The following is a 27,312-nucleotide window of genomic DNA, read 5'->3' on the forward strand; positions in this document are numbered from 1 at the left end:
TCTCCATTTGGTATGTTGTATTTGTAGCCAAGCACAGGAGAGTTTTCACTGCAGTCTTATCCATAATAGTGCAAAAAGAGGAGTAGGGGAAGTTGTCCATTAGATCAACACATAATCAAGATGAACAGTCTAACTTTCACACAGCTTTAATCACGCTCATGGGTTGAGCACTGAGGGTAAAACAGACGGTCAGTGTCATTTCATACATTATTATAAAATGAGTGCCCTTTGCAATTTACATAAGCCATTAATATGGACAGCCCACAGAAATTAGTTTTACATTCATAAATATTACAGCAAAAAATACTGACATTAGACAGGATTGCAGTGATAATAGACAGCATCATGAGAGCAACATACTGCAGGGTTACGCTACCAGTCTATAAATATTGGATTCTCAGGGTAGTTGGATTTCGGTAAACACTGTCGCAGGCTACATTTTCTGAACAGGGTAAAAACTGAAATGGCATTGTGAGGAGGCAAAACATTTAATTCCATCAAGAAAACTTTAACACTGACAAACAATAAGCTAACAGCCCTCATGTTTGCTTTGAATTAATATAGGCTACTAGCCTAATTTTCTTAAAATGCCCTTCTCAGTTCACAGTTGAAGCTTCTCTCAACACACACAAACAAACCTTATATTGTTAGCCTACATTATCAAAGGACTATGTAGGAAGTATGACCGTACCTGATTGGATTTTAGTTCACTTTCAGAGTATATCTTATTCTGCACGCACATGAAATATGGTTCCCACTTTCGACATGGAAGGCAAACAATGTCATCTGAGGCTGACAGACAACACAAGACCACCAACATAACAGAACAAAGTCTGAAAACATTGGGCCTTAATGAGAACCACAGCGACTTTGTGAATTCATAAAATGATAACATTTTATTTTGTTCATGCAACAGGACTGCTTGTCTGAGTAATGCAAAATACTATTCGGAAATCAAAATATTGATCACAATAAATTTAGACTATGTCAGTCTTAGTTTGAACCATATAAACAACACAGCCCTTCGGCCAACAGCAGTTAAGCCAAGGGAACAAAAGTCATGTACGTATGGAAAGTACGGTAAACGAGTTTGTATGAAACAGAAGTAAAGTACCATCCAGCTGAAAACAAACAGAAAGTAAACATTAAGATGTCAGAACACTGAGTTGTACGTGTCACTCAATACTGTATGAATGGTTAGGGGAGGTCAGGCACAATCCACACAGAAGTAATGGCTGTGCTCCAGCTTTTTCACATTCAGTTGAAGCCTATAATAGCCAGACTGACAGCACAAGGCGAACGTCATGTTTCAGTAAAGCACAGGAGACCCTCAGAATAGGCAAAGCTAAAAGACTGGAATGTTAAGGCCTACCACGCAATCAACAAGGCAGACAGGATTACAGAGATGCCATTAATAATTAGAACCTCCTCTGCTCATCAGGACAAAGGACTTTAATCTGTCCCTGATCAAACACTGAAGCCCAATGCAAATATTAGACAAAATGTAATAAAAATCTGTAAAAATGAACATTTTAAAGACGGAAGTGTGCTTCAGAGAGAAATAAAGACTGTATCAACAGTAGCAAAAGCAATTCTACTTCTGGGTTTTGAGAAAAAAACTGACCTCACTTTGCCTAGTAAACAGTCCCGTGTACATAAATTACAAAATAAGAATAATGACTGTTTCCCTGACGTGTCCAGCTACAGTGTTGTGCAGTGGTAAAAATATAGAGATCAATGAATAAGAATGCCACAATAGCTTGTACCCAATGCTCACAGTCAGAGCTGCACAATTAAAGCTCACAATTCCCTTCTCACTGAAGACAAACAAGGCCGTCTTTCATTTGAGTGCAGCGATTATTTAAATTCCTCGTACCTTGAAACACGTTATCTCACTGATACTGGGAGTTAACCAGCTCAGTATTTGTCTTGACGGGGTCTGTGTCAGAAAAATACATCATCTCTCCAACCACTGCAATAAAAAAAATCATAAGTTGTATTCAGTCCTTCTAAGACCCTTTATTGTAGAGTGTGCTCTTCAAGAAAGGACTGGTATTATCTTACTGTATTAATTTATGATTATTTATTTTGATTAAATGCTTTGAATGCACTGTTTGGGATAACTCCTGCATAGGCAAAGACAAAGGTGAGGCTGGGTAAAAACATTGTGCAATATCACTGAAAGCAGATAAAGCACAAGAAATGAGCGTGCCTGTTAGAGTATATCTGTACCTTGGTGGGAGCAATAACTCAACAATCTAGACACTTGCTGAATCCCTGACACCACACTCCTCACAGCAGCTGTATCTTATCCAGATTATCTTGAAGGTATCCTCTACTCAGTACCTTGTACCTATAGTCCACGTACCGCATCTGACTGGCTCTTAAAATGACCACAGCCAGGTTTCAACCAGAGATCAGGAGAAGGTGGATTCACACCTGTGCAATCAGCAGCAAGACGAGCGAGAGGTTTTGCGGTTGCCATGGAGATCGATAGTACTACTCAGCAGTGCATGGTCGATCTGGTCCTCAGCAGCCAGAACCTCCCTGACAGCTGCCTCGAACGCAGCCGTGACATTAGTGTCATCTTTAGCGCTAGTCTCAAAGTAGGGACAGCAGCCGTTCTCCTCACACCAGGCCCGTGCCTCCTCCACCCCCACCTTCCTCTGCTCCATGTCCACCTTATTGCCAAGTACCACAAAAGGGAACCGCTCGGGGTCTTTAACATCAGAGTAGTACATGAACTCCTTCTTCCAGCAGCCGAGGTTCTGGAAGCTCTGCAGGTCGTTCACGGCAAACGTGAGCAGGCAGCAGTCGGCGCCTCGGTAGAAAGGAGTGCGTAGTGACTTGAAGCGCTCCTGACCAGCTGTATCCCAGATCTGAAGGGTGACCAGGCGCTCATCCACCTCCAAGACCCGGTTCAGGAACTCCACGCCGATGGTGTGAAAGGACTGGGAGTCGAAACGGTCGGCAACATAGCGGTTCATCAAGGAGGACTTACCCACTCCGCCGTCTCCCAGCAGGATCACTTTGAGCAGCACGTTCTTCTTACTCATGATGCTTCCTCCCACCCAGCTGGGCCTCCTGGCAGGTTAAAGGCCTCCTCACCTGGCAGCTGACCAGGGTCAACTTATCCTAGAAAGAAGCACAAGAAACCGACACTTACTCGATGATAGAAGGAGAAATTCAAACATGACTGGGTAACAGGAAATGAAAGATACTGACTCTACAAAGACATTCAACACCCAAACCGTCGCGTGGTCCTGACTTCAGAGGACAGGACTGCACCAGCATCTGTATTCAGTCTGAAGTAAATCTCTCTGAGGAGTGGAAGCCTTATATGAGAGAAGTGTAATGGTTGACTAGTTTCAGGCAGGCAGGGGTGAAGGACCCAGATGTCTGCCAAAGGTCTGTGGCTTAAAAAAAAATTCTGGCAGACTGACTCCAGCTCTGTTGTTTACAGCATGGAACAGCAATACGACCTCGTGATCGTCTAAATGATAGGTACTATATCTTGCTGAAGTAAACAAGTGCCAGCCACAGTGTGGAACATAAACAACACCCTAAAAGATAAAACACGTCCTTTTAATGCTGCATAAATGAGCAGAAGTCCTGCACCACAACAACACCATCAGCAAACCCTCCAACATGAACCAGCTTGTTGTCAATGTGAGACTGAACTCTTTGGTCGACTGTCTTTGTGAAACTGTCCTGGAAGTGCTTCAGGAGGGGAACCGAAAACAGGTAGCAGGCATTCATGCAGCTAACAATAAAGCGGCTCCACTGTGTTAGCAGCCAGCTAGCCGCTAGTCTAGCGGCTTGTTGACATTCAGGCTAGCCGTTAGCCGCTCAGAACTATTTAAAAGCGTTCTAACTCACAGCAGCAGGCGTCCTGCTCTAAACATGACAGAATGCGTGTGTTTTTAACGTGCGTTTAGACTCACCCTGATCCCGGTAGCTCGTGTTTCGGGACGTGCACGGATCTCCTACATCTCTCTGAGATTCAGTGTCGTGACGTGCGCGCCCCATCGAGGTGCTGCACGTGCACAGCGGCCAGGCAGAGCGGGGTCCTAAAGCCCGTCAGGTTCACCTCCATCCAGGAAAAATACACTAGAAACAAACACACTATACAACACAACAATCCTGCCATAAGTTCTACTATAACATATCTACATTTTCAAAGAAGTGATAATTCTACTTCATGTTTCTCATGGGGATCGACCGATTATTAGGATGGCCGATAATCATGGCCGATATTTGGCACTTTTACTATTTTCTGTGTTTTAGTGATCAATCATTGATACCTCAGAGAGAAGGTCTGCAGTACAGGTTTGACATAGCTGGGCTTTCTTTGTGTAAGCTGACTTGACAAAAACCAACAAAAACAGGTGTCACACAATGCAAATGATGCAAGACAGGAATGGTGGTAGAAAACTGTTAATTGCGTGTTAATATTTTTATATTACCAATCGATGCAGACCCTTATTTCTAACCAGCAGCTGCACATCAGAATGGTTAAACTTTAAACCTAAACATGCCATTGTATTGAAGTACATTTAGTTCTGATACTGTCCCATAATGTAGGATATCATTTTAATTTTGGTTGAAGTAACGTTACTGATTCTCTGTAATAAATACCAGTAGAATAAGACATTTTCTAATGTGTGTTCTATAAGCTGCAGTACCAGCAGAGTAAACGGTCTTGGCTGCAAATCAGGACCAAAGATAAAATCATTTTTCTGTGATTTCTGCATCGCAAGCTGAAAACATGTCGGGTTACTTAGCAATGCAGCGTATACAGTGTGTGATACTGTAACTACTCAGCTTCAGTCAGTGGTTTTAGTAACGCACAGCTCAACAGGTTTACAGATAAAATATATTCCCTCAGCGGAGTCTTTATTACTTAGGAAACGATTTGTTTAAAAGGGAGATGCTTCTAACAGCTGATTTAATTCCAGATTCTGAACATAACCTGCTCTGGTTATGTTCAGATATTCCCATTTTAGATATTTAGTTATAGTCACCCTTATTAATGAAAAAGCCTCCTTATGAATGACAGGTTCTCTGCTATCACGTGGTGTTAAAACATTACATTCAATGTATATTGGGACCAAATATCAGTCATCGCAATATCTTGATTACCAATAATCGGCATTGGCCCTAAAACAAAACCTAATATCGGTCAATGGTGTTTACTTCTGAGGTCACAGTGGGTGGTGGTGTAGTGGACTGCAATATATTGGTAAGTGTTCCTAATATATTGCCCTGCTCATTTATGTGAATCTAGTGGTAAAAATATTAAGAACACTTTTAAATACAATATAGTCCAGTGCACACCTGTCATGTGTTCTGATGTCAATAATTAAAATAAAGTTGAATCGTCGCCCTCATGACAGCATCAGCAAAAAGTGAACATATAGAAGCTTTATAAAAATAAAACTTATGCCAGAGCTGTTGTATTAGATATCCAGAGGAATACAGAACAATTATTAAAAAGAATAATCAAAGACAGAACCGATGACTCCATCTCAAACACAATATCTCCTGACAACAGCTTTTTACAGATGTGAATAGTAAAATGGGACAACATATATTTGATATAAAAATGAAAAAAAGATAGGTTTTGTCAACATTTAAATGCCTTCATATAGCCATACAATGAAAATACAAAAAGACAACTGAAATACTTGTCAGCCATTAAGGAACATTTTGCAATTTCTTTTGCCTTTCTGATTAAAAAAAAAAAAAAATCCAACAAGGTTTTCAAAATTATAATAACCATGTTCACCACATATGATCATTTATTCACCCGCTTAAAAATATGAATGTATTTAAAATTTATTTAAGTGATTCTATACATGTCAGGAGAAGAAGTAGCAGAGCTTTTATTAGTGATAATACTCTCTAAGTAGGCCAGGTAAAACATAGCTATGCTAACTCTTTTTAATTTAGTTCTAGCAGGCTATCTAATAAGAGAAATTAAATTTCAACCAATTTAGTAATTTGATTTCTTTAAATGCAGCATATGTTTTGTAATATTTCCCCATCAAAATGACTAAGAGCAGTGACCCATGTTAACAATGTGCAACTGGCAAAATGGGACACTGACACAATTTGCATTTTTCAAACTAGTTACAAAAGGAGTATAAAATTGATTCCTAGTAATTTTGATGCATAATTACACCACATTATAAAATAAACTAGAATCGAGGTGTGATAGTTATTTTTAAACATTTTTATCAGCTTAACCATTTTAATGTCAGAACATTATTTCATTTCAATTATTGCTATGCTTCTGGGAACAGGTGTGACTGTACATGATGTCACGTTCACTTTTATATCATTATACCCATGTGATTTTTTTTTTTTTCATTATCAGATTCCTTTTCGGCAATGCATAGTCATTGGTTTTGGGTTATTTTATGCAATCCTTGTAAAGCTTAACTGTTCCAATTTGAAAATACAGTCTGGGACCAAACTGAAAATATTTCTACTTTGCTTTGCTTAGTTTTGAAAACAAATCATTAGAAATATGATAGTATCAGATACTATGTGTGAAAATCTCTGAAAAATTGGCAGGAATTTCAAGTTAAGTCACTGTTATTTATGCTTCACATTTAAAGAAACAGTTATTGCACCAAAAAGCTTTCCTGTAGAAAAATAACACTGGCATTATGAATGAAAATATCAAGTTTAAATATTGAGGTTAAGGCCCTACAATGTTATTTAGGGTGTGAATTTACCTGATAATTTAAATATCAAGTAACAACATCTTATTTAAAGTTATATAAAATACATTTTTACCTGAGTAAAATAACTTTCAAGGCTAAGACCTTACAGTATTATTAGTTATGGACATTAATCTGACCAATTTAACCATATAAGAAAGTAGTTAAACTAAAGTCATGGCTAGATTAAAAACGTAGAAGAGAATAAACTCCGATAGCAAAAGAGTTAAAGGATGAACTAAGTGAAATTGGAAAATTTCAGAATATCTTTCGTACTCCCCCATTTTACAATTTACAGTTTACAGTGTCATTCAGCAGAGTCTTTTATCCAAAATGACGTACATCTGAGAGTAGATACAACAACAACAATAACAATAATAATAATAATAAGAAGAAGAGTGCTTCCTGAGATTTTTGGCTTTCTCAGTCCACAATGGCCTCCATAGATGTTCAGTGAGATTGAAGTCAGCTGACTGTGGGGGAAAGTCCATGACAGTCCGCACTCCTCGCTCTTCTTTGGTTTCCAAGCAGTTCTTGTAAAGCTTTGAGGTGTGTTTGGGCTCATTATCCTGCTGCAGTGTGAATCATTCCCCATATGCAAACCATATTTCCGAAACATGGACTTCTACCTGTCCTGGATGAAGGTGGAGCTGATTCAGTGCAGAAGTCTGACTCCAGAGTAGCAAAACACCCCCACACCACTATGTTTCACTGTGGCTTTAACGCTCTGCAGTATCACCCTCTCTTCCGTTCACCTCCAAACATTTCCTCATTTACTGCCATAAATCTCAGTCTTTTATCCATGAGTAAACAGGACTCTCTGTCAGCCATCCGATGTTAAATGCTGCTATGTCTTAGATCACCCCCAAGCATTTCTTTCCCCTCCTTTAAAGTGGTTTAGAGGCCACTACTTGTCCTCTGAGACTCTTACTAGACGGAGTTCTTTTTACAGGACTTTTGATAAATGGAGTCTCGGGTTCTTAATTTAACAAATTCTGTGATGAAGTGGCTTCTCTACCTCCCCGTGAACAAAGCTTGATGTATTGATCTGTGGTCACTTCTGGTCTGCCTGATCCTGCTTTGGATACACAAGATTGAGTTTCTGCAAAGTATTTCACACTGCCCTGCGTTACCCCTTTAAAAAAAACCTTCAGTCTCACCACGATTTAATGCTGAGAAAGCTCCTCTTTCCTTAGAATAACAATCTGACTTGTGACACTTTAACTTAGCTCAGATGCTATGTTTCCGTTTGTTTAATTTGCAAATCTTACATTCAATGTATTGCACCATATTGTAAGTTTTCTCCAGTATACTTCAGCAAAAATTAATTTACTGCTGAATTTGTCTAAACTGAACACTAAGCAGAGTTTCTCCTGCTGTTTAGACATTTATGGGATGGAGCTGTTCCTCCTCCTCAGCTGTAGGTGGCACCTCGATATTAGTTTGCGACCAGAGAAGAAGAGATCAAGCAGCAACGTAGAAGAAGAAATGAGGCGTTTTATTGTGTGTCCGCTGGCTGATGTTCCGCAGCATCCTGCTCCTTTAAAGCAACTTTTACCAAGAATAACTCTACATGTATGTATACTGTCATTATTGATTGTTAAGAAAGCTCCACCTGGATGTGTTTGCTGCTGTGACAAAGGTAGGAAACCGTGTTTGGTTGTTGCTTCTTGCTCTGAAACATTGACACGTTTGATTACGGAGTGGATTTAAGGCTGATTAACTGCATTTTAGAGGAACCTGTAGACAGACTAGAAGGTTACTACTGCATGTCTCTGTTGTTGTTTTCCTCTCTACACTGCAAAAACTCCAAATCTTACCAAGTCCATTTGTCTTATTTTTAGTCAAAATGTCTCATCCCACTTGATTTAAGATAAATTCACTTAACAAGAGACATTTCAGCAGATGGAGGGACTTGTTTTAAGACAATGCATCTTAAATATCTTGTTAAGTCAAACAATCTTGAAATTATCTTGTTTTGAATTGTATTTGACAAGAAAACTCAAAATAAGTTGAATACATCTCAAATTAGGAGGTTACATGAAAGCAACAATCTATTTTTGAGTGAAAAAACTGCAATTTTTTTTAAGCATGTCTGGCTTATTTTAAGACACCTAAGTTTGACAATCCTGGTAAAATACAGCTTAAAATAAGTTTTCCCAGCTAATTTTAAGATCTCAATATTCTAAATATCATATCTTATTTCAAGAAATCGTACCAAGCCGTTTTTCACTTGTTCTATTGGCAGATTTTTTCACTTATTTCAAGGTAAAAGTTCCTTGAAATAAGTTTTTTTTTCTTGCTTTGAGGGGGGCATGTTTTCCTCCCTACAGATGGCAGGTAGGAGCAGGCTGCTGCCCTGTCTGTGTCTGGGGCTGTTCGGTGTCCTCTGCTGGGTCTGGGTCTCCTTTGCCTCCTTTCCTGATGACCATCTTCACCTGGAGACCCTGGATGCAGTGGACCGAGGAGCTTTCCAGCCCCAGAGTGCTCTGTCAGACATGGAGTTTGCTTCTGTCGCTACCTACAGAGGACCTGGCAACGCTGACCGCCGCAGTAACAAGGAGCTGCCCATTCTCCTCTGGTGGAGCGGGGGGCTTTTCCCACATTTCCCCGGTGACACTGAACGCATCGACTGCGCCACATCCTCCTGCCTGGTCACAAGCAATCGCAAGGTAACAGAGTGAAACATTTGGCTCAGACAGACGAATGATGCATGCACACATCAATAATAATTACCACCCCGAGTTGTTCTGCGACTAATTTGCAGTTTGATCTTGAAAGGTGCAGCTGTACAAGCGGACAACATCCATCATCTTTTACGGGACAGACTTCAGGGCATATGAGGCACCGCTCCCTCGTCTCCCACACCAGACCTGGGCACTGTTCCACGAAGAGTCACCCATGAACAACTACTTCCTCTCTCACGGACCAGGAATCCGGCTGTTCAATTACACCGCCACGTTTAGCAGGGAATCGGACTATCCTCTGACCCTGCAGTGGCTGCCCTCACTGGAGTACTTGCTGGAGTCTGTAGCCGTGTCCCTGGAGGAGAAGAACCGCCTGAGGAAGGAGGGCCTGGCACCTGTGCTGTACATGCAGTCTCACTGTGACGTGCCATCAGACAGAGACAGATATGTCAAGGAGCTCATGAAGTACATTGAGGTACAGTGCAGAAAGGTTTTTTTTTTAGATTTTACTGCATAAAAACCAAAACAAGGGATGTCTGAGTTATGTAAATAAGGATAAACAGTATTCTACACAGCACATGTTGCAGAATTGTTGCTGTATTACTAATGTGGAGAGCTGTTTTTGACAAATTTTGCAGATGCACATTTTTCTTTATGAAAGGAGTGGTAATAGTGCAGTTTAGTAGCATCCATACATCCATTATCTATACACTGCTTAATCCTCATTAGGGTCGTGGGCAGCTGCAGTCTATCCCAGCTGACTGAGGGTGAAGGCAGGAGACACCTGGACAGGTCACCAGTTTATCACAGAGATACACAGAGAGATAAACAATCACACTCACATTCACACCTCTGAGTAATTAGAAACACCAATTTAACCTCAGCATGTTTCTGAACTGTGGGAGGAAGCTGGAGAACCTGGAGGAAACCCACACATGTATAGGAGAACATGGAGACTCCATGCAGAAAGATCCCAGACCCAGACCAGTACACGGCCCAGGGATGTTCTAGCTGCTAACCACTGCAGCCAGTTAGTAGCATGTCATTTATTTTAATCTCATCTTCTAGATTACCTTTAAAGGTCGTATTTTGTATCTGTTCCTGCCCTTCACAAACGTTAAGACATCTTCCTTCTTGGTGTTAACTAATAACAATAATCTCTTTTATTTTGAAACCTTCTGGTGTCACTGCACTGAAAATCTCTAAATCATTTCTCATTCCCACTCACACATTACACAACAGATCAGAATCACTGATTTTTATCCTCGTGTCTGCTGCAACACCTCTGTAAATGCTTTGTCAGTACAATGTCCCTCAGTGGGATTTTTGTGAATTTCCATCAGGGAATGAAAGGTTAGAGTTCATTTAACAAAATCTAATCAGTGTTTGATGCGTGTCCTTGTCTCATGAATGATCTCCTCCTACCTGTGTCCTAACTCTGTCCCCATCTTTCCAACACATTCCATTCTGTAGGTGGACTCCTATGGGAAATGCTTGAACAACAAACCTCTACCTCAACACCTGGAGGACACAGCCACTGCTACTGGCGAAGAACCGAAATTCATGAATTTTGTTGCACGCTACAAGTTCCACCTGGCTCTAGAGAATGGCCTGTGTCCAGATTACATGACAGAGAAGCTGTGGCGGCCTCTCCATCAGGGCTGTGTGCCCGTATATCGAGGCTCCTCCGGGGTGGCCGACTGGATGCCCAACGATCGCTCCGTGATCGTCATAGATAACTTCCCCTCACCAAAAGCTCTCGCTGACTTTCTCAAACGTCTCGATGAGAATGATGATGATTATTCCAAATATTTAGACTTCAAAAACCACAGGCACATTACTAACTCTCATCTGCTGGAGGCACTGGAGACCCGCGAGTGGGGAGTTAATGACATGAGTAAACCCAACTACTTGAATGGGTTTGAATGTTACGTGTGCGATCAGGAGAACGCACGGTTAGCAGCCGAACGAGCGTATAGGAAAGCCCCTAAGAAGAATCCACCTCCTCAGCCTAAAATGGCCAGCAACTCTCACATGGGATGTCCACTGCCCAGTCCTGGGTATGGAGACGTCCAAGACTTACCTGCGAATGATGGGTGAGTTTGGCGTAAATTATTCACTGTGCCAGGTGTGAAAGCCATCCATGTCCTCTGCTTTAATGTGAATAACAATGTCCCTAGGGGAGTGAAATTGGTCTGTTTTAATAGTCTAATTAAAATGTCCTCGGCGATGAGTCTAATCTGTTTGTATATCTGTCCACAGATGGTTGCAAATATGGCCTCAGGATTACTGGCAGAGCCTCGACCAAGCAGAGGGGCTGGAGTCTCTGATAAGACATAACGAGTCAGACCCTTCTCTGCTGTGGAAGCACATCCAAAACATTGCTGTGAGCAGAGCCAGAGGAAAACACTGACACAGGCCTCGAAACCAACAGGCGATGGAGCACGTCCAGGATTACAGGGGTGTCACAAATTATGCATCCCCTCTGTTTAAAGGAGGGAATGAGGCTGACGCTACTCATATTTTTGTACCTGAGCCAAAACCCCTTTTACCCTTGTGAGTAGTTTAGTTATATGGGAACAGATTCTGACATTCTATTCAGCTGACATGATACGTTTGTCGTTATCCCAAGCCCAGTAATGGGAAAATAATGTTTTAGAGTGTTACATGCTAATATTTAGTTTTATTACCATAACTGAGGTGCCATTATTGCCGTTACTCCTCCTTGGTGTGTTAGCATTAACTGCATACAGTGCAGTTATTCCAGAGAGGCACATTCTCATGGGATGCAGACTTTCATTGGACTGAGGCAGAGCCAAAGACTCGTCCTCTGTATCAAGGCGGCTCTGCCTAACTGTGTGTGAAGACCATCGAGACAGTAGCCAGTGAACTGCATTAACTCCTTTACAGTTACTCAGCAGGTAGCTGCTGGCTATCAGCTCGAGTCACATTTATATTAATTGCTTTTTTTAAGTGACTATGCAAGGAAAACATTTCACCAAGGAGTGGAGAAAGGGAAATGTAGAGTTAGGTGCAACCTCCCAGTGGAGGAAATCACCACTATATTTGTGAAATAGTCCTCAGGAAAAACTGAGCTCTGAGTTATTGCTGTAGATACTTTAGAACACTGCTCCTTTTTTCTGTTACAACATGCTAAAATCACGTTTATGTGCAATAATTTCCAATCATGCTTTTCCTAAAACTCCACAGCAGTTCTTGTTTGTCTACTAGCACACTACTTTTGTATTCCATGTTTGTACCAGGATGATAGAAATCATTTTATTTTGTTAACAAAGCATCATATGAACACAGTATTTTGTATCAAGAAGAAGCAAAAGAAGTAAACATTTTGTAACAAAGTCATTTTCTAACGTATAATATTGAATCCCACTTGCCAGTTTTAGTCTGTTCAGTTATGTACGTAACACATTATGTCGAACGGACATATCCTTCATAGTAAACGGAGGCAGAAACAGCTTTCACCACTAAGAAAACAAAAAATAATCTTGTGTAACATGTTTGAGACAGCAGAAATGCAACATAATGTACATGTCCAGATTAAGTAATTATATTCACTATGACAGTCTCTTTGATCACCTTAAACTATTATATTCCTAAGTTCAAACCAAACTCAGTCCAAACTTTGTGAAAGCAGTTCTCACTTTATATGTAAATGAACATGAAGGAAAGGGGACGTGGATAAGAGGCTGCTGAAGAGCTTGGATAATCAGTTGACTGTGGAGTAGCAGCTCTCACAGTGGACTTTCTCACCGTGTATGAACATACTGTAGAGAAGGTCTCCCATAGGCTTACTGCACACGTCACACTGAGAAACACAAAGAGCATCATTAGAAAATGGAATCATGAGAAAATACAGTGAAGTGCACCACTTACGTCGTTGAAATTCTGTGATTTTTTTTCTGAAACCATAATTAATGCAAGTATTGTAGCTTGAAAACACAGTTAAGTGGTTAAACCTTTCCTGCGTGGACTGGCACTGTGTTACAGCTCAACATAATTTGTCATTGAAGTGTTTTCTAGATATTAAATGACTCATTCAACATTTTCAGAGAGAGTTGGCTAGGGAGATCAATACCGCTCTTCTGTCAGTTGCATCTGAAGATACATCAATTTGTCTTAGTTTAGTTAGAGATGACTCTGTACAAAGGCAGAAAGAAGATGCCAGTAACCAGGCAACCACTAGAGACTTCAGAGAGTCACTGCTGTTGACTAATAGTCCAGACAAATAAGCAAAGATGTAGCATGTTTAGTCTTTTTAATAAGCTGTAAAACTGTTGAAGTATGGAGACAACAAGCTGGATTCCCTTATTTAAATTCTTTATTCTAAGCTATGCTCTGTTTAATAATTTACCATAGAGATGGGAGAGTGATCTACTTATCCAACTCTGGGCCTCAAATTGAATATCAACCAACAATTTATTATTTTTCCGCACGTTCTGTTGGAACATTTTAGAAGCCAAACAGAACTCTGGGGGATTTGTATCTGAACAGGCAGATGAATACCTTAAAGCAGGCAGGGTGGCAGTTGATGTTGAGGTGCTCGATGGTGATCTTGGCATCATTGCCCACCTGCTCTCCACAGTATGTACAGGTGGATGACAGTGGGGCTCTGCAGAGACACAGTGATTGAGACAAGTTAGGTTGACCGCTGACTCAGGAGCAGCTCTGGTGTAACTGCAGCTCTGTGCGGCTAAATAACCTGTGATCTCTTCAGTCCTGCGTGAGGGAATTTAATAAGTGTAAATAATCCTTTGATGTCCCCGCTTAGCTTCCTAATGAGCAGGCTTGGTGGAATTTCTACCCTGCTGCTTACACACATCTAGTTTTGTCAGAGCTGGAAATAGCGAAAGGGCTCTGGCTTACAGCTGGTTTAAAAGAGGTTTAGCGAATTGTGTTGTTGCCAGGGGTAAGTGGAGGGGCTGGTGTCAAATAATCTGACCCACTGAGGAAACAGCTAGAGAAGACATCATTTTCGGGAGGAAACTACACATGTTTAGGGCTGGAAATGTGCTGATGAACTCCCACTCAAAATGGGTAAAACAGTGAAACAAGTTGAAGTGTCGGCTGCAATACAAATGCTGAAAGTAGCTGAAGTGGGAATTAAAATATTAATGCTTAGTGAAGTTGAAGCACCAAGAAGATATAATTTCCTGAGGAAAAATGTGTTTAGGGCTGGAATATGCAGGTGAAACATATTGAAATATATCAAAGGTAAAGTTGAAGTGACAGCTGTACTACAAATAGTGAAAGTAGCTGAAGTGTGAGTTCCAATATTAGTGCTTTAAGAAATGGAAGCAACTATCACTTATGTAGGGAGAACTGCATGTGTGCATCTCTGAAATGGAAATATGCAGGGGGAACATTTAAATTAGATTAAATAGTGAAATAAAGCAATAGTAAAGTTGAAGTGACCGCCTCAATACAAATACTGGAAGTAGGAAGTGGGAATTCAAATATTAATGTTTTTTCTCGGAGGAAGAAATACATGTGTTCAGGGCTGGAAATATCCCCATGAAATATTCAAAATAGGAAAAATAATAAATAAAAGTGGAACTGGTCGCCGTAATTCAAATAGTGAAAGTAGCTGAAGTGGAAGTTCAAATATTCGTGCTTAGAAGTGGAAGCAACTAGAGAATATATCATTTTTCTTAGGTAAAATATATGTGTGCATGGCTGAAAATATGCAGGTGAAACATTTTAAATAGTGTTAAACACTATAGTTAAATAGTGAAATAAATCATTGTTAATGTTTTAGTGATAGCTGCAATACCAATACTGAAAGTAGCTGAAGTGGCAGTTCATATATCAGTGCCTAATAGAACACTAGCCTAAAGAAGTTGAAGTCTAAGCACAGAATGAAGCTAAAATGGCAATTAATGTAAGCGCTGAGAGGAGTTTAAGTATTAGTTGCAGAGAAAATGCTAAAAGGAACTAAAACTTCATTCAAAATGTAAGCTGGAGGTGTCAGTCGAAGTGAAAGTCCTGAAAAATATTCACAAGTGAAAGATGTGAATTAAAGCAGTTGAATCATAAGCAGCTACAGTTATTTGTGTAAGAAACGTGGAAATAATTGAACTTACAAGTCTGAAAAGGTTTCATTAAAAAAGGAGTTGAGAGAGAAAAAAGATGAGTGCAGCTGAAATGTCACTTGATATGTCAGTGGTGAAAGCGGCTGAATTACAGAAGCAGCGGAAGTGTTGAGAAAGAAAAGAGGCTCAGGTTTAAACTGGGCTGACAGAGGTTTAGAGACTGTGTTATTACCTGGAGTAAGTGGAGGGGCTGCTGTAGGAGTAACCGACGGAGCTTGAAGTCAAATAATCTGACCCACTATGGAAACAAGAGCAACATGGAAATCCTCTTGAGGGCAGCATAGGAAAATTTATTCAGCAGCGTTTAGCGTCAATATTATGTGACTGTGTAAATAATGTATTGGTCTTACCTATTGATTATATCTCTGGGGTTATGCAAGGACAGCTCAGCTGCATTCACATACTCCTTCACATACACAAACCCCCTTTAGGCAGAGGCAGGTGAAGCAAAGCGGGAGTTAGTGTGTGGAGTTAAAGTAGATATGAGCCGCATTGAAATGTCTACTTTGCAGAATCACTTACCTTTTGGCGTCAGGTTCTGGTGTTTGGACGCGCTGCTCCTCTTCTATCACAGTCCTGGAAAAGGTTTCAGAGCTGGAGACAGAGTGCAGCGGCTTTAGTCTCATCTTTCACCCACTGATGACAGGAGCATGATGGGTAATACAGAGGGACTATACATCTGTCAAATGTAACTCAGGGGATAATCACTTTCTGCCATTGCTTGTTAATGGCGTGCTGTTTAACGGGCTGTGATTTGACAAAAGGACATCTCTAATACACATCATTAATCTGACATCTGGAGACTGATAATTAGAGGGAAGGAAATGAGGGCAAATTGAAAGACAATGGCACAGCAAATCTTGTCATTTAACTTCAGTAACAGAGTTGAACCAGGAATCTGTCTAACCAGGCGTCAACTGGGAGTTGCAGGTAACTTTAGATCTAGAGTTGAGTATTAAGAGGATACAGCTGCGTTCCTGCAGGGTTTGGCCTAAATCCCTCACCGCCTGACGAAGACGGTTGAGTTACAGAAACACAAAGGCAGATCTTCTAGGTGAAAGGTGTACAACAAACCTGCATAAGCCTAAATATTTGATGGTGTGTGACTAATATATACATTCCATTAAACTAAGTATTCATGCCACTCATTGCTTAAAATTTCTACAGTTGTAAAAGAAAAAAAGCTCCAGTTACGAGGAGTGTCTTTAGAGAAGTAAGAAAATCAACAGACCAAAGAGTAGAAAATAACACTCTGGAGAAAGTATTATATTGCATTATGCTGTCTGACGTTAACAAGATCATAAACCTACCGATCCATAGCAGACTCGGGCTCGCTGTGTATCTCCCTGGAAAGTAAAGAAAACTGTATAAGGCTTTTATAGTAGACTGCAGCTGTCAATAAGCTGGATACAATCCAGCGAAGAGGAATCCTGCAGTTTTTATAAGTGTATGAAGCTGATCTGTCTGACTCACAGCTCTACTGGGGCTGAGGCTTATTTAGCAGGTATGGTGTGTTTTCCACCGTACGGCAGCCCTGCCTCATCTGGAGCCCTCCTCCCATGCATTGCAATTGTAAACATCACCTACACATCTCTAAAGCTCTTCAAGATTTTCTGATCTCCACAGTTTTTGATGATAAGATGGGTGTTTAAACAGTTTTTTCTCCAACCTGATAGTGGTGATGGTTGTGACTGTCTGTTTATCCTCAGGGCTAAGAACAAAACAAGCAAAAAAAAAACCCAGGATATTCCTGAATTATAATAAGTCTGGCAGTGGTGGTATAGAAGCAACATTATTAAAGTTGAAAAAAAAAGAGGAAGTTGATTCTCACACTGAAGTTTCAACTTGTATTTAGGTGGCTTTCGATTAAATGGTGGACGGCCACTGAATTTTAAGATGCTATAATTGCATCCTGACAAAAATAGGCAAAACAAAGTGCTTTAATATCCATTTAATGAGCTGCCATAGTGAAGCTACCTTTCCTCCTCCTCCTCCTCCTCCTCTTCTTCTTCCTCTTCTGTAGTAGTGGAGGTGATGGTGTAGACAGTGGGTGATGTCCATCTGTCCCATGGGGAGTCATTCTCAGTGGACCTTTAGCACAAACAGTGACAGGACATTGTGTCATGAGGTTGACAAATCCACACTCTGTGCACTGTAAGGAAAAAAGGCTTAAAGTCGGTGTGTTTACCACAGGGTTGTAACGAATATATATATGACCTGTTTTCGTCAGGACCAGTGCACAATGTCTTCTGGCTCAGTGAGTAGATACCGCAAGAGCCCAGTTCCTTCACCACAGTGAAAGGAAGGAGGTTATGGGAACAATAGAAGCCAGTATGCACCCAGAGCTTTTAATAAAAAGACGACTTACTTTCTCTCGAACATGACCAGCGTCTGCTGATCTTCAGCTTGGCCTTCTGCCTCTGGTTCGGTTTCCTGGCTGAGAGGCGAGGGGCATACATTGAAAGGCTTTTAGCACATAATGGACATGGATGGGTGGATGTAGATGAATGGAAGATAGTGGAGCATGTTGTGTGGAAGTGTAAGAGCAAATCAAAGCGTGTCATCACCTCTCTTCAGTGTTAGTCTGCTGTGGCATGTTGCTTTCCCATGTGCGCGTCCATGACCGCCCAGTGCTGAGGATGAAAGAGCCAAAGTGGAGAAAGAGAGGATGCAGAAGTTGTGACAGATGGAGGGTATCGGATGAGAGTAATGTCTGTCAGTTTGAGAAATTGATTTCTGCTGGTCTTTCCTTTTCCACCTCTCACTTACACATTTATCAAAGAATTAAGCACTAGACTCAGTTCAGTACCTTGTGGTGTCAGTGTTGGTAGGGATGACGTCATCTGCAAGGGGCTCCAATGCGCTGCTGCTCACACTGTCAAAGGCACAAAACATGAGAAGAAAGGAATAAAATTAGAATGAAATAGAAGGAGTCATGAGCAGACAGTATAATGCACTCAAAATAGGGATTTTTGATATTTGTATTCAATCTTAATAGAGTAATTGACTTATTTTATTTTGGTTTATGTGTGAAAAATTACCCAAGGACATGTCTTTATGTGTTTAACTTTGTCCAACCAAAAGTCCAAAACCCAAAGATATTTGATATGCAATGATTAAAGACAAGGACAGTCAACAACAAATCCTCACATTAAAGTTGAAACCAAGTTTGTCCTTTTCGCTTGAAAAGTGATTCAGATGATTAGTGGAGTATCAAAACTGTTTTCAATAAATTTTCTGTTGACTAATAGATTAATTGTCAAATCATGTCAGCACTAATTTGCTGCTAAAAAATAATCAGATTAAGCCATAGTGAAAATATTGCTTCACTTTTTATCGCAGTGACAGATTAAGTGTTACACAACTTACTTTATTTCTGGACTTAAGTTTTCCTTCTCCATGGAAGCTGCTGATGCACTGAGGAGTTAACAACATGAGCATATCAATAAGATTTACCGCTACCACAGTGCAGATTGCCAGCGCTTCTCACATGATAACTGCCGATTATAAATAATAATTAATGCGTTGACTAACTAAGTGAAACAATTGTAGTAATGAGGACATTATGTAGCAGCATGATAGCATCAGTGCTATGAACAGAGGTTACAGTATAGAAAAAGGGCATATTTGCATTGCCATACCTGTTGATGGAAATATCTGAGCGGGGCTGGAGCAGGTCAGAGGAGCTGCAATAGAGAAAAGTGGCTCATAATCAGAATCTGCTGCATTATGCATGCTGAGATGCTATCTGGCAGGCTGGAAAACAGTCACAGCTCCAAACCAATATGATTACCTGTTAGGGGATGTGGTCCCTATCGGATATGGATCAAACGGATCAGCCGAGCTGAAAAACAATTTCACACTGATTTCACTCTCAATTGTCAGCATGGCCCATCTTGTGTCGGAGGAATTCTGATCACATTGACTCATAATGGAAAGATTTAATGCAGTTTGAATGGTAAACAGAAACACAGAGGGACTTGAAGCCAAACTCGATCAAAATCAGAATCTGGATGTCTTTGATAAATGGAAAGACTATTCTACTGCCGAGTAGGAAAGTCAGTGCACTTCAGGTTTGCCTTACCTAAAACTAACCCCGATTCAAGTCAACAATTGCACTAAACTGATCATTGATATCGATTCAGATATTTTACTAACAGGAAAACCTTTATCTACAGACAATTTAATCAATTTACCTCCAAGTATTTGAGATATTTCCCTCACTCACTGTCTACTACAGTGCATATTTCATTACATATCACATTCTCTTCACTAAGTTCATATGAGACAGAGCAGTGAATAAACTACCTTGATTCAGTGACTGTGGTTGTCACATGTGAGCTCCAGGGATCAGCATTGTCCTCTTGGCTGCACCGTGGCGAGATAGAAAAGTGAGGAAGGTGGTGCGGATGAATGGCATGATGGGAAGAGAAAAGAGGACAAGTAAAGGTTAGTGTGGTTGTTCTCATACACTATTTACAATGCCAGTCCATTAGAAAAAGTGGAAATCCTCTGAACTATTTAACGAGCATGAAAACCATCTGAATATAGTGCAGACTTTTTCTCTTTGTGTGTGTGTGTGTGTGTGTGTGCTGTCCCACCTTTTGTCAGTAATGATCACAGTTTTGGTCGTTATAGTGACGGTCTCTGTGGGGCTGGCAGGCAGCACAGTTGAAGGGGAGTTAGTATAAATCATTACCAGGCATATCTGAACAGAATGCATTTCTTCGAAGGAGCAGCTCTGCATAGATAGATAATTGTTTAAGAGCAGCCTGTCATCTCGCTCTACCTTTGTGTTTCTTTGGCTGTCTCATCTGTCTGCTTCTCCTCCTCCTCTCGCTGCATGCTGAGGCTGCTGGAGACAAAACAAAGCCACAATACTAATCAGCGCCGTGCATTCTCTTCTATTTCCAGTCGTGCTGCAGATAAAGCGAGGCTTTCCGTTTCAAAGTGTTGCTCAGGAATCTAAGACTTTGGTTCTATCTAACACGGAGCAGGGGTTGAAATAGAAACGCTAGCAGTAGAAGAGCCCTGATTTATGGATCAAACTTGAGGCGGATGGGGTTTATTAAAAATTTCACAACTCAGGGGATGCTTGTCCTCTTTATCTGTGGTGATAAAACATTTACAGTACACAAGGAGGGTGGAATTGGAGAGCAGAGGCTAGCACGTGTCTGTCTCACCTGGGTGCCTCTGAGTTGATCACAATCACATCATTGGCCAGGAGGTCCAGGGTGCCACTGGTTTTTTCTGGGCTTGACTCACTAAAGACATCAAAAGTCAAATAAAGAGAAGAGTTTGTGTGCAAGCTCACTGGAAACAGTACATCCAACCCTGGCAAGGTAAGTTAAGGTAATATTTTGCCCTGCTACTGACAACGGAGCTATTGATTTTCCACTTGAATAATTATTCACACAACTCTGTATTGAAGGGCTTTGGTGGGGAAAGCTCTTCCTTTCCTACCTGTCTAGTCTGCTAAGCAGATCCTGACTCCAGCGCCCAGGGCTGGGGGGAACAGGCTCTGCTGACTCTTCTGAGCTGCAGAGGCGGGAACAAGGAGAGGAAGTAGAGAAGTTCATGAACAAAGGGGGATTTAGGAGTCTGAGGAGATCTTTTCAGTGCAGGAAGAACAGACCAGTTGAGGTGGAGAGGAGGGAGATTATAAGAAGTCCAACAGTGCCACCTTGTGGATAATATTCAAATAATTTCCAACACAAGATCTGTTTAATCGTACAATCAGTGAGAATGTATTTTTCACGAACCGATCATTTAAACCCAGGAGATCGTCTGTTATTGGTTCACAGTTGCTGAGCGCTGGCTTTGGTTCAACACTGCAGGAAGAAAGAAAAAAAATCCATATTGTTGCACCTGTTTTGGCAACAAAAGCACTTTAATCTACAGATTTAATCAAGTGTAATTTGGGACACCCCTCTTGTATTAGGTTATTTTAGGCACCTGAGACTGAAATGTGTATTTTTAATGACTTTGAAGTGAACACATGGCAGGTAGCCCTCATTTGTTTTCTTGCCAACCTTGCTATGACATGACTGAGGAAGTTGTTGGTTTTCTACCTGTTCTCTGTTGTGTAACTGTCCGCTGAGCCTCCTTCTTTCTTTGCCAGCTCTGGCTCATCGTCCTGAAAGCTGGAGAGAAAATGTACTCATTATCAGATGGCATATTGTTCAGGCTGTGAGCACTAATATGTAACTGCCAAGATATTTTTTGTGCATATTTGTGGATTCTGCTGTGTTCAGCTTTGTCTGGAAATACCTGGATGAACTTGGGCCAAAAGAAATAAGAGTGTCGGACAAAGCAGTGAGCGTGTCAACACCGGAGCTGTGAAAATAGATGAACAATAAATATTTGTGCATTCCGGGGCAGCTTTCAATCACACAAGTGAAAGAATGAGAGCAAACATACAGGCGTACACAAAGAAAACCACAAGAAAGCACATCTAGAGCTTTGATTTTAAATAGATATGATGTAAAAATATAGATGTTATAGTGCTGCCGTGTGGAAGTAGCGCTCTGATCCTTTACTTAAGAACAACTAGCATTACCTCAACTTAACAGTACTCCATTGCACTGGATTCAATAACTTTACTTAATACAGAAGCATTTTTTAGCAAAATTTTTAACTATTAAAAGCAAAAGCAGAAAAATGGTCCCTGTGAGAGGTTTACTATTATATATTAGAACTGATAGAACACTGTAAGCAGCAGGTTGCTGGTATGGCTAGTGAAGGTGGATGGTGAAATTTAACCACTTTCTATCATGTTTGGTTGTTTAATCATTAACAGTTCACAGTATAGGATGATATTAAGTGGATTTTTGTATGTAAAATATTTAGATATGAAGTTAAATTTAGGAATCTCAGCACCAAGCTGCCACTGTTGGGCCCCCAGGAAGGCCCTTAACTCTCTCTGCTCCAGTGGTCTGCCCCCAAAGGGGTGAAAAGAGAATGTCACAGTGCTGTAATGTGTTCGTGACAAACAAAAGCTTCTTCTTCTAATCCTTACTTAAATAAAAAGTACAGAAATATACAGGGGCATGGCTACACTCAAGAACATAAATATTACTCATTTCAAGCTTGAGTGGATTACTATTATTTATAATATGCTGCAAAATTTAGCCACATGTTGTAGAATTTTGGTTTGTGAAAATCTGACCTTGGTTTAGGAGACAGTTCAATTTTTGGTTCTGGCTCTGGTTCTGGCTCTGGTTCTTGCTCTGCCTCTGGTTCTTGCACTGGCTCTGGTTCTGGTTCAGCTTTAGAGGCAGGTGATGGTGGAAGGGGAGACACTGGACCAGGTACTTCTGGGACAGTTGAAGGCAGGGCAACCGACTGTGGTGCAGGAGATTCTGGTGCAGGTGTTTCTGGTGCAGGTGTTTCTGCAGCAGGTGTTTCTGATGCAGGAGATTCTGCAGCAGGTGTTTCTGATGCAGGAGATTCTGCAGAAGGTGTTTCTTCGACTTTGGGTGTAGTGTGTTTTGGAGTAGGTGACACTGGAGGGGAACGTTCAGCCAGAGGGGTGTCAGCCTGCTCAGAAACGTCTGACTCCTCAGGTTCTGGCTTTGAAGACACTGCTTGAATACACTCAGTGATTAGCTCAGGGAGAGGAGTGGCCACCTTGGTGCAGCCAGGCTTCATGTCCTCAAATGGGTCTTTTCCTGTGACAGACAACGGCAGGGGGTCTTTCTTCACAGGCTCTGGGGTGGCCTTCTCCCCCTTTGGAGCTAGTGGCTCATTAACAGCAACATCAACAGCTGTCTTAGCACCGCTGCTGACTCTGTAAACCACACAGATAATGAGCAAAACGGAAGGCGCAGAAATCACTTGTTGCACAGGAAATGGAAATGTAGCACGGGAGCTTACAGTTTCCGAGGTTTGGGCTCCAGCACAGAGGCAACAGATGTGACGGGAACAGCAGGGGATGGTGGCACAGCGCTCTCATCATCATCAGTAATCTCCACCCTGCACATTTATAGCCGAGAAACATGCACACAGGTATGAGCGTACAGTATGTGTGGAGTTGGGCATGAGGACATAAAAACAGATGGAGGAACATTTGATCACATCCATCAGCGGGTTTTTTTTTATGTCTTTCTTTTGGCTCCAGGCTCAGAGATATTCCAAGAAGCAATTACCTTTTAGCCACAAATGATGGAGTGCTGCTGACCAGTGACATGTCAGGTGCTCTTTCTTTAGACCTGAGGGGTTTTTACACAGAGATCATATAAATACCTTCATAAACACTCAACATTCATAAGCACATGACAGTGAAAAGCACAATTTATCAATATGTGGGAACTTTAACAAACATGCAACTATTATTATTTAAAGCAGTTTGAATCATAAATATTTGAGGAATGACATAAAACATACGTACTCATATTTCTGAGCAGCAGAAAGCACATAAGACCGCTGCCTGGCAGCTGATTTCCTCAGAACAATACTGGCTGCCTCCGTCCTGTGAAATGAATCATTATGATGTTAATATAATCTCCGTCCTGGGCGTGTTACTCGAGAATCTGAGCAGAGTCTTACCGTTTCTCCTGCTCATCGAGGCTAAGCTGGCCCTCCTGGTGCTCTGAAGTGGGCCTCACAGTGTGGGGGGCTCTGAGGAAGAGAGGCACGAACAAACACCTCATGAAAACATATTCACACTCAGCTGCCAGCAGATAACTAGGAGTCTGATTTATGCGCACTCACATTCTCTTGTAGCTCTCTGAAGGTTTTTTGGTGAATTGTGTTGTTTTGCTGTAATAAAAGCAGAAAACATTGATGTGGGAATCAGAGAGGGCGATCATAGTACATCTCTCATCATGTTGTTAACTCTTGATTATTCAAGTTAATGACACTCTTACCTAAGACCATTATATGTTGAGGATGAAGCAGGCTTGTCTAGTTTAGTGAAAACGCCTCTGAAAGAACAAAACAACTTTCTTGATGTAATGTAGTGCAATCTGTCAGTGCTCAGGTATACATATGTCTGCTTTTGATTAAGGTTTTAGTCTCACACTGGCTGAAATCTTTCTTTTTTTAGTGTTAAAAGTTACGGTTGTGTGTGCTTTTGTAACCTAGATGTAGGTCATTAGAATTCCTGAAATAGTTCTCTTACCTGATCAGGTATCCTGAAGTCGGTGCTCTGAGATCAAAACAGACTCGTTATCAGTAGAATCATTTTTGAAAGTGTTTGCTCGATAAGGCCATGATATTTCAGCAGAAACCTGTGTTTACCTGTCAGTGTCACTCTTTGTAGGTGGTGGTGTGGCTTTTGTTGGTGAAGACACTGGACTGGTCTCAACAGGGGCTCCGTTCAAACGACTGGCTCTAACCTCTGCCACCCTGCATGGATGCAAAGCTTTGTCAGTTCCAGTGACTTACTAATTGCAAATATGGACTGAACCCTACTTAAACAAGCCGTTTACCATGGTTTCTCCTCCTGGGTTTCGGCCTGAGGTTCATTGCGGCGCTGCATCCAGCTGGCATCTCCCTTCAGCTTGGTACGGACTTTGGTGCTACGAAATACAGCATCTCTTTCTCCCGCTGAGACACAAACGTGCACATTACTTCTCCACACAGCATCTCAGGCATTATCCACACTGTAGACTGCATCGTAATGTCTTAATAATTGTCTGCTTGATAGGACAGTTCCCTTTGGGCCAACACACACCACATAATCAACCACTTGTGTCGTGCATTAAATCAAGGCAATGAGAGAATTTACAGTCTGGCACAGAGGCGTGATACTCTTAGCTTTTTATTAGAGGAAACACGTCATGTCACATTCAGATCACATAAGTCAGCATGCTCACCAGTTGACATGGTTGTTTTCTGTCACGTCCTTGTTCACTTTTCTTTACAGGCCACCTGGAAACATACTGGTGACAGTCACCTTGTTGTAAAGAAACTATTTTAACAGAAAACTCACGTTGACTCAGTCTCAAAATGGCTCTTCCCACACCACATCCCCTCCCAATAAGGAACATGTGCTCTGTCAAGCATTCCTCAGTCTCATCCTTTAAACATGCAGATCATCCTGTCCTACCACTTTCCAAAAAAATACCGCAATTGCTCAAATATGAATGAACACCCACCTACATATCCATATCTGACCCTTTGTGTGTGGACACAATGTATATCAGCACGGAACGATTAATGTTGCGTCTTTTCACTCATTTCCAAATTACTTGATCCTTCAGTTATTTACAGTCAAAAACAACACACTCTGAGGCAAACCCACCTCCCTGGGGGGAAAAGGAAAGACAAAAAGAAAATTCCTAATGAAACCCTGGTGAGTATTCCCTTATCTGAAAGTAGGTAACAACTACAGCTCATGCAAAAATTGTGGAGTACTGCCAAATTCAGAATGCAAATAGAACTTTCTACAACTCCTGGGGCTGTAAATTTACTCCTTCTACAGCAAGTCGACACAGTATATCTCAAGGATATTGTCCTGAATATTGGTGACAGAGCAAACACGGTGAGGGCTCAGAAAGCATATTTATCCAGGGTTTAGCACATCAGTCCACACAAGATTAATGATTAATGAAGAGCAATGACATTTAAGAGAGAGAGGGAGAGCGCAGCAGACAACTTTTACTGATAATCATGACAGAGAACAGCCTAAAAACATGAGAGTGCAAACACAGATGATCACCAGTGAACACTTTTGATAAACAGTTTATATAGCAGGACTTTTACACACTGTAAATACGTAAAGTAATAAAGTAATTGGCAAACTAAGGCTATAAATAACACCTCCCACCTACCTGCTTACACTTTATATACAGCAGAGAAATGTCCACGCAGAATCTGTGACAGTGTGTCCCCACTGAATGCGACTGGTGTGAGCAGAGGTGAAGTCTTTTTCTGTCTGACAGGTGTCTGTGGCAGCGAACAGGTACAGGTGTAAGCACTAACAAGCCCAGCCAGTCAAGGAAGGCAGATATGGGGTGGAGCATTGTGTGTTTGTCTATCCATTGGTGTGTGTGTGTGTGCGTAACAGAGGTTGCTAAGAACTCCTTTTTGTTTACCACATCTGCGTTTTGTTCATGGAAGTCAGCAAGCACATACCTGTCACACAGGTAGCTGGCAATCCATTCTAGGGACGAGCAAAGAGGAAGGAAGAGGACGACAACAAGGTGCACATCATGGCATACATGAACGAAGCGACTCGCAGCAACATCTCCTGTGGGAATGCTCATCTCACGCTCACTGGGTAGGAAAACCCAGGAAGCACACACATCATTAAAATAAGATCAAGGACACCACAGAATTGAGCTGAGATAATAAACAAAAAGCAGTGGTCCACACTGGAAAAAAATAACATGAAAGCCAAGCCTAACATTTTAACAATACTGGGAATGTTCTCATTTTATATTTGAAACAAAAAATTCTGTGTATTTTTCTGCAGAAGGAAAGTGAAAACATACTCATACTTGTGCTGCTTTGAATACCAAATTTCTGACCTTGTGCTTTATTTTTATATATATTCTAGACACACATATGAAAGTCTACTAAAAGTGAAATGTCTGCTATGTGTGAGTGACAGTGTCTTTGTTTGTGCCACTGAAAGGCAAGAAAAATAAGTTCCTGCAATTGTCAAAGCAATTTTCTCAACAACTCGTAACAAACCACTTTCTGAGCAATTGGTCACAGTTTTACACTTTTTAAAAAGACAAGGTGGAGAACAACTTACTGCTGTGTCTGTTAAAAAAAAAAAAAAGTTACGCATTCTGTACACATTTTTACAAAGGCTTTCAAATCAGGGAAAGGGTGTGA

At 41.1% G+C, this 27,312-nt stretch overlaps 3 protein-coding genes across 9 annotated transcripts; 1 reads left to right on the top strand and 2 right to left on the bottom strand.

Annotated features, from left to right (window-relative positions):
• Nucleotides 1–2: 2 nt before the first annotated feature.
• Nucleotides 3–4,098, bottom strand: rab9b (RAB9B, member RAS oncogene family). Its single transcript, XM_023265691.3, has 2 exons — nucleotides 3,945–4,098; nucleotides 3–3,135 (listed from the first exon to the last, which is right to left on the bottom strand). The coding sequence occupies exon 2, from the start codon at nucleotides 3,054–3,056 to the stop codon at nucleotides 2,448–2,450; it is 609 nt and encodes a 202-aa protein (XP_023121459.1). The 5' UTR covers nucleotides 3,057–3,135; nucleotides 3,945–4,098; the 3' UTR covers nucleotides 3–2,447.
• Nucleotides 4,099–8,200: 4,102 nt separating this feature from the next.
• On the top strand, nucleotides 8,201–12,774 carry fut11 (fucosyltransferase 11 (alpha (1,3) fucosyltransferase)). 3 transcript variants are annotated; one of them, XM_055016598.1, is made up of 5 exons: nucleotides 8,201–8,370; nucleotides 9,038–9,400; nucleotides 9,516–9,890; nucleotides 10,889–11,511; nucleotides 11,678–12,774. In XM_055016598.1, the coding sequence occupies exons 2-5, from the start codon at nucleotides 9,044–9,046 to the stop codon at nucleotides 11,826–11,828; spliced, it is 1,506 nt and encodes a 501-aa protein (XP_054872573.1). In that variant the 5' UTR covers nucleotides 8,201–8,370; nucleotides 9,038–9,043; the 3' UTR covers nucleotides 11,829–12,774. The 3 variants fall into 3 exon arrangements, with proteins under 3 accessions (XP_054872573.1, XP_023121509.1, XP_023121510.1); XM_023265741.3 differs by having other exon boundaries at nucleotides 8,202–8,370; nucleotides 9,510–9,890; XM_023265742.3 differs by having other exon boundaries at nucleotides 8,202–8,370; nucleotides 9,062–9,400; nucleotides 9,510–9,890.
• znf185 (zinc finger protein 185 with LIM domain) lies at nucleotides 12,681–26,451 on the bottom strand. 5 transcript variants are annotated; one of them, XM_023265738.3, is made up of 34 exons: nucleotides 26,301–26,451; nucleotides 25,344–25,398; nucleotides 24,957–25,074; nucleotides 24,766–24,873; nucleotides 24,647–24,673; nucleotides 24,393–24,449; nucleotides 24,238–24,285; nucleotides 24,073–24,144; nucleotides 23,915–23,995; nucleotides 23,673–23,735; nucleotides 23,401–23,499; nucleotides 22,694–23,314; nucleotides 21,796–21,861; nucleotides 21,597–21,668; nucleotides 21,288–21,356; nucleotides 20,989–21,063; nucleotides 20,709–20,789; nucleotides 20,315–20,377; nucleotides 20,127–20,180; nucleotides 19,834–19,893; nucleotides 19,319–19,369; nucleotides 19,167–19,211; nucleotides 18,895–18,942; nucleotides 18,335–18,400; nucleotides 18,093–18,158; nucleotides 17,894–17,962; nucleotides 17,503–17,616; nucleotides 17,195–17,236; nucleotides 16,836–16,871; nucleotides 16,048–16,119; nucleotides 15,876–15,950; nucleotides 15,698–15,763; nucleotides 13,940–14,045; nucleotides 12,681–13,241 (listed from the first exon to the last, which is right to left on the bottom strand). In XM_023265738.3, exons 2-34 carry the CDS (start codon nucleotides 25,351–25,353, stop codon nucleotides 13,143–13,145), a joined length of 2,799 nt encoding a protein of 932 aa, XP_023121506.2. In that variant the 5' UTR covers nucleotides 25,354–25,398; nucleotides 26,301–26,451; the 3' UTR covers nucleotides 12,681–13,142. The 5 variants fall into 5 exon arrangements, with proteins under 5 accessions (XP_023121506.2, XP_023121503.2, XP_023121505.2 ...); XM_023265735.3 differs by having other exon boundaries at nucleotides 20,315–20,380; XM_023265737.3 differs by having other exon boundaries at nucleotides 20,315–20,380; nucleotides 25,344–25,409; nucleotides 26,301–26,430.
• Between the last annotated feature and the right edge of the window lie 861 nt (nucleotides 26,452–27,312).

This window comes from Amphiprion ocellaris, chromosome 13 (assembly GCF_022539595.1).
Source record: "Amphiprion ocellaris isolate individual 3 ecotype Okinawa chromosome 13, ASM2253959v1, whole genome shotgun sequence".
Taxonomy (NCBI): Eukaryota; Metazoa; Chordata; class Actinopteri; family Pomacentridae; genus Amphiprion; species Amphiprion ocellaris.

Coding starts and splice junctions, on each gene's coding strand:
- fut11 (XM_023265741.3), top strand. CDS start 9,044: ATGTTTTCCTCCCTACAGATGGCAGGTAGGAGCAGGCTGCTGCCCTGT. Junction 9,401..9,509: donor TGGTCACAAGCAATCGCAAG/GTAACAGAGTGA, acceptor TGATCTTGAAAG/GTGCAGCTGTACAAGCGGAC. Junction 9,891..10,888: donor AGCTCATGAAGTACATTGAG/GTACAGTGCAGA, acceptor TCCATTCTGTAG/GTGGACTCCTATGGGAAATG.
- rab9b (XM_023265691.3), bottom strand. CDS start 3,056: ATGAGTAAGAAGAACGTGCTGCTCAAAGTGATCCTGCTGGGAGACGGC.
- znf185 (XM_023265735.3), bottom strand. Junction 23,500..23,672: donor CCATCATTTGTGGCTAAAAG/GTAATTGCTTCT, acceptor ATAAATGTGCAG/GGTGGAGATTACTGATGATG. Junction 17,963..18,092: donor CAGACTAACACTGAAGAGAG/GTGATGACACGC, acceptor CTCGCCTCTCAG/CCAGGAAACCGAACCAGAGG.